The sequence below is a fragment of the Magnolia sinica genome, chromosome 16 (assembly GCF_029962835.1).
Source record: "Magnolia sinica isolate HGM2019 chromosome 16, MsV1, whole genome shotgun sequence".
Taxonomy (NCBI): Eukaryota; Viridiplantae; Streptophyta; class Magnoliopsida; order Magnoliales; family Magnoliaceae; genus Magnolia; species Magnolia sinica.
In genome coordinates, this window is record NC_080588.1 from 5548940 (window position 1) to 5554939 (window position 6000).

The window sequence follows — 6000 nt, forward strand, 5'->3', positions numbered from 1 at the left end:
AGTCTTCATTCCCATGGCCTAAGAAAATAATTTTTATCTCACTGGATTGAAACAATTTTCACAAAGAAACCGCCAACAATCCCGAATTTGGGAATAATAGCAGTTGGGAAGGGTATGGCAAAAGGAAACATTGCACATATTTAAGATACCGACAATTGAAAGAACACTACAACATCCATGGATAAGTGGCATGAATTTAGGACAAATTACTAACATCATACGTACATCAAGAGTAGAAGCACCATCCCCTACGGTGTACTTTGCAGATTCTCGTAGAGCACTTGTCTTCTGATCAACTTCTTCTAAGGTATAAGCTGTGGAGAGTGAATAGTGACATAATTTAGAGATAACTATGGGCTCCAAATGTTAAGAAAAAAAAAAACTTTGAATTAATATTCACAATCATAACTACGTGAAAATTACGACAATAAAACATTTTGAAACCCAAAAATGAGAGCTGTAAAAGAAAAGAAAAAAAATCAATTTTTTTTTGAAAGATTAAAATCCGATTTCAAGATCATATTACATTCTAGAATTGAAATCTATTTATATTCATACTCCGAACAGTCCCTCAAATCTACCTGTGTGACTTCCTTGAGTCTTTCCTCTACGCACGTTGTCTATGTTTACGACGTAGTGTTGCATTACTTTGTAATGGACAATGGTGCCTATTGTATTTTTCTATAAAATGAGTAATCTTCTATTTCCGTCTGCCTTGTAATTTATACTTCCACCTATTTTTCTTCACATTTTTCCTTCCTCTTTCCATTTTCTAATCGACGGTTTTATTTTAAAAATAAAAATAAAAAAATTGAAAGATAACAATCTTTACAATTTTATTAAAAGTGAGGAACAACTACAACAAAGAGCCCTTCACAAGTGACCCTCTCGTCACTGAGCGAATCAAACAAAACGAGCAAACAATACAACAGCAACAACAACAAAAAAACAAAACAAAACTAGGGAACCCAACAGCCCCACCCAAACAAACAAATGACTAAAGACACACCCTCCCCCCTCCCCCCGCAAAAAAAATTACCCACTTGGAAGTCTACTAAAGAACATCCTTTGAACTCCTCTTTCCTTACTTTAATGCATGAGGATGTGAGCCATGCAGCTATATGGCCCACCTAATGAATGTGGAAGTGCGTTGTCCCATTATACAGCCCACCTAGCTTCTTTCTCTTTTATATTTAATGTTTATATTGGATTAGGACTTGTTTGGAATATGAATATTATTATAGAAGGTATTTTTGTACTTTTTATTTTTATTATTAATATAAATGGGAAGAGTGGGGATGTTTGGCCCTAAATCTTTTTCCTCTTCTTCCAACTTTCTCTTCACTCTCTTTTCTTTTCTTCTCTTCTTCTTTCTTTAATCGATCATTCTACATGGTATCAGAGCATCCTTGTTATTGATCAAATCAATCTTTCTCCCTTCTATACTATAATTTCTTTTTCCTTCTTTTACTTTTTAGTCTCTCTCATCCCTCTTGTACTGAAAACTTTTAAGAAACCTAGGGTTTCTATTCTTTTTATTGTGTCAAACCTTTGTAATGATTTGTGCATGAGAAGGGGATGAAGTCTTCCTGATTATCATCTCTCATGCGTGAGACGTGTGGATGTATGGCTGATTGCCATCGGCTGATACCGTGTTCAAGATTATCGACTCTCGTGATTGGTTGGAACATGTGGGACAGTTCTTCTCTTCAAATGTAGTGTGCATAGTGTGAAGCATACGAGTTGCATGTTCATTGGTCATGAAAGGTCAGCCCGTTTTCGTATTAGTTTGCAATATATAAACTAGTCCCTTGTCTTAGATGGAAGAGAAAAGTGATTTGAGAACTGGATTCATAAATCAATTTGATTTTTTAGGGGTCCAAATAACATCTATTAAATTAAATGAAATGAACCATCTCTAGTGGTCCAAATCCATTCAAGTGCTTTTAATTGCGAAGGGCAAATTAAAATACTTGGCCACTGAAAAGCCTTGTAAGAGTGTTAGTACATATGTTCAATGAATCCAGGAGAATCCTCAAATTATGACGCGGCTATAAAATAGTACGGAACCTTCCATTAGTGTGAATGTAATGTTTTCGAATACTACAAAAGAAGTATGGGATGCATTATGAGAGATGTTTTCGTCCAAGAAAAACGTCTCTCGAGCATATCAATTGTTAAAGGAAATATTTGAGCTTCAACAAGCAGATACATCACTAGGTGAATATTATTTAAAACTTAAAAGGAATGTGGGATTAACCCCTTACTACTAATTTGGAGAAGCAACATCAGCAACAAGAGGAGTTCTGTGTGGCCAAGTTTTTATCCGGCTTAAAACATGAACATGAACCGGTTCGTAAGCAAAGGAACATTTTTTCCGTATCTATAGCACTATTGTGAAGATTCTCAAAGGCTTTATTCCTTCTTTATCGTCTATGTCAGATCTAGAGTGAAATGTGTGCATGAGCACCAACTTGGGGCTCAAGTGGGCTTAATGAGGATCGACAAAGATCAACGGATAAGACTAGAAGGAATCCACTATACATTATGATTTACACATGACCCAAAACTAACCATGAATAGATAATCACAGCCACAAAAATTAAGCGCATAAAAAAGATGGACAGCATAGAATAAGAACGGTCTCAATGTCCATTTTTTTTTTTTTTTTTTAAGGATAACTGAAACTATATTAAAAGAAGAAAAACGAAACAAAAAGGAAAAGGACCCTGCTGAGATAGCAGAGAACCTAGAACCCAAGGAACAACAGATCGTCTTTTTTTAACCCATTTACATTTCCTGCCCATTCGAAAATTAAAAATTTCACCCTTCGCCAGACTTCTTGGACTGCAGCCGATTTATCATTGAAGCACCTGTTGTTTCTTTCCTCCCAAACCGACCACCAGATAGCCAGAATGGCCATCCTCCAGACATATTTTCTAACTTTCCCCGTCTTTACCCTGTGCCACGAAGACAGATGCGAGGCCACAGAGAACGGGTTGCACCAGCATATGTTGAACCTGGGTAGGAATTCCGCCCAAATCTGACTAATAAAAGGACAATGGAGAAGGAGATGGTTGACGGACTCCTCTGCTTTCATGCAACACAGGCAGATGTTTACCAGCTGCATGCCCCTTTTCTTTAGATTATCTACCGTGAGAATTCTATTCTTGCCAACGAGCCACCCAAAGTAGATGTATTTTGGAGGGGCCGCACACTTCCAAATAAACTGGGCTAGATGGGGAGATGCATTAGAGGACAAGGAGAGACGGGAGTAGAAAGACCGGACCGAGAAGATGCTAGTTTTATTGCAGGTCCAAATGAAAGGCAGAGGCACGGCACTAGATATGGCATTTAATAGGTCCACGAACTCTGGGATTTCCCAGTCATTGAGATTTCTGGTGCACCTGACATCCCACACAACATTAACTGCTGAAACAGAGCAGCAGTCTGCCACCGTCACACTTCTGTCAGGAGCCAAACAGTAAATGGTTGGGAACCGGTTTTTAAGCAGCGCGTCGCCAAGCGATTTGTCTTCCTAGAAGCAAATCCGGTTCCCATTGCCTAGCTCAAACACTATATTTCTGACCACTTCCTTCTTAGTTCGCATGATAGCTCTCCATAAGGGCGAGGCTCTAGCAACCGTCGACTCTTTTGTCCACCAACCACCTTGCGACGACCCATATTTACCTTTGATGATGAAGTTCCAAAGGGCATCTCCCTCAGTTCCCAATCTACAAATCCATTTCCCGAGAAGGGCCTGATTCATCAGTCTCAGATTCTTAGTACTGGCGCCGCCCTCTTAGTAATGTTTACAAACCTCCTCCCAATCAAGGAGATGCAGCTTCTTCTGATTGTCCTTGCCAGTCCAGAGAAAGTCACCTCTCAAAATGTCGATGGCCGAGAGCACCGTTGGGGGGCATTTAAATAGCGACATAAAATACGTAAGGATGTTAGATAAAGCTGCCTTGATGAGGGTAGGGTCATTCGACCATCAATCGATAAATACCCGCATTTCCATCTGGCGGGAGCTTTTTGAACCATGTCCACAACCTTGTCCCATACCGCCTTCGTGGGGGAGCCAACGACAAGGGGTAGACCAACAAAGGATGAAGGGAAAGTGGCAGAAGGGCAACCCAGGATATCTGAAAATCTGTCTACCTCCTCAACCGAGAGGTTAATTCCGAAGAGCTTGGATTTGGACATGTTGATACTCAAACCTGAAACTGCTTCGTAACATCCGAGGGTCGTGTTAAGATTCTCAATGAACTCCTCGGAAGCCGTAGACAGAATAAGGGTGTCATCAGCAAATTAGATGTGGAATATGGGCGTAAACACCCCCGGCATTTGAAGACCTCTAATGACGCGTACCTCCTGGCCTCTGATCATCATCTGAGAAAACGCCTCGCTGGTCACCAGAAACAAGAGCGGAGAGAGGAGGTCACCTTGCCTGAGGCCTCTTGAGCTCTTAAAGAAGCCGAAGGGGGTACCGTTCAAAAGGATAGAAAAATAGGCAAAACCAATGCATGCATCAATCCACTTCCTCCATTTGTGGCCGAAGCCCATGCGACCCAGAAGATATTGTAGAAAGCTCCACTCGACGTGGTCGTAAGCTTTTTGAATATCTAACTTACAGAGCACGGCCTTATCTCCAAAGACATGGTAGGAGTGGATCATTTCATTAGCAATTAAGGCACAGTCAACAATCTGCCTACCTTTGATGAAAGCACTCTGGTTAATCGAGATAAGCTTCCCCATCACCTTGGTCAGACGAGAAGATAGGACTTTAGCTAAAATTTTATAGGGGCCACCGATCAGGCTAATGGGTCTAAACTCGGAGAAAGAACTTGCACCTGACACCTTCGGGATTAAGGCAATGAACGAGGCTCCTAACCCTTTCAAAAGTCTACCTTTGGCATGAAATTCCGCCATGAATTCCATCACGTCAGGCCAGATAGCTTCCCAGAAGGTTTGGAAAAACGCCATGGGAAAAACGCCATGGTCTCGGTGTCCACTTTGCAGAACCTTATTTGAATGGATGAGATACCAATCAGGGTAATATTGGTGCCATGCAAAACTGAAATGGAACCTTCTTGTCCAATGGTCCACCACGAATATAGGTGGATCCCCTACGGCCGCATATGCAAATTCAAAACGTAATAACATGTAGCATTTTCCAAGCAATCTTGAGAATCAACCGACTCCAGATAGTTTGTACAAGACTATGAGGGTGGTGGTGGTGGTGGTGGTGGTGAATAAGGTACAAAACTGTACTGGGTCATGGCTCTATTCTACTATATTTCCCAGTTATCTGAATTAATATCAAAAAAATCCAAACTTCTATCATTCTTTTGAGATTTCCCAAGAAACCCAGGAAACTCATATTCGCAAGATTTCCAGAATTCATCTGAATGGACATTGGTGTGAAACGCAGATAGATTCCTACAGCCACGCTTTAGTAAGCATGCCATTTCATTTGCATACACTCATTTTCCATTTTGGGAATTGAAATGGTGCAAAATGTGTACTATTTCAATTCCCAAAACGGAAAATAGGTGTTTGAGAATCAATCGGGGTTGGATATATATAAACCCAATTCAAGAAAAGAAACATCGGATACAATCGAAGGGCGAGACGAACAGTAAGACGAACCGTATGAAGCGTAGCAAGCAGTAGCAGCAGCTCCGACGAGAGTGGCAGAAAGCGTAAACTTCAGGAAATTCCATGATTTCTTCTGGGAGGAGGTTGGGGGAGGAGGTTGGTCGTTGAGAAGTGATTGGGAAGAGATGATGGCTTCCTTTGGGGGATTTGTAGAACAGAAGGATCTGTTTGTTTTCGTTTTCCAGAGGTTGGAGAGGATGCGAGATCGGGCGATTCCAGACATCTCTGTCTCTGTCTGTCTTCTCTCCTTCTCTCTCCCCTCTCACTCTCTCTCTCTCTCAGGGTTTTGCGAGGGTTTAAGAAGAGAGGAAGAAATGGCGATTGGTGAATTAGGACTTT

The 6000-nt window shown here is 41.0% G+C and overlaps 1 protein-coding gene across 4 annotated transcripts in view; it reads right to left on the minus strand.

Annotated features, from left to right (window-relative positions):
* Positions 1-6000, minus strand: part of LOC131229440 (mitochondrial import inner membrane translocase subunit TIM50) — a 65345-nt gene extending 59345 nt beyond the window's left edge. For 2 of the 4 annotated variants that reach the window (XR_009163324.1, XM_058225401.1), the window contains exons 1-2: positions 5653-6000; positions 226-314 (exon numbers count right to left, since the gene is read on the minus strand). Coding sequence is in view for 3 of the 4 variants with exons in the window: in XM_058225401.1 (XP_058081384.1) it covers positions 226-314; positions 5653-5884 (321 nt within the window). In the remaining variant the exon portion in view is untranslated. The remainder of the gene's footprint in view (positions 1-225; positions 315-5652) is intronic. The other 2 variants (XM_058225403.1, XM_058225402.1) reach the window with 2 other exon arrangements.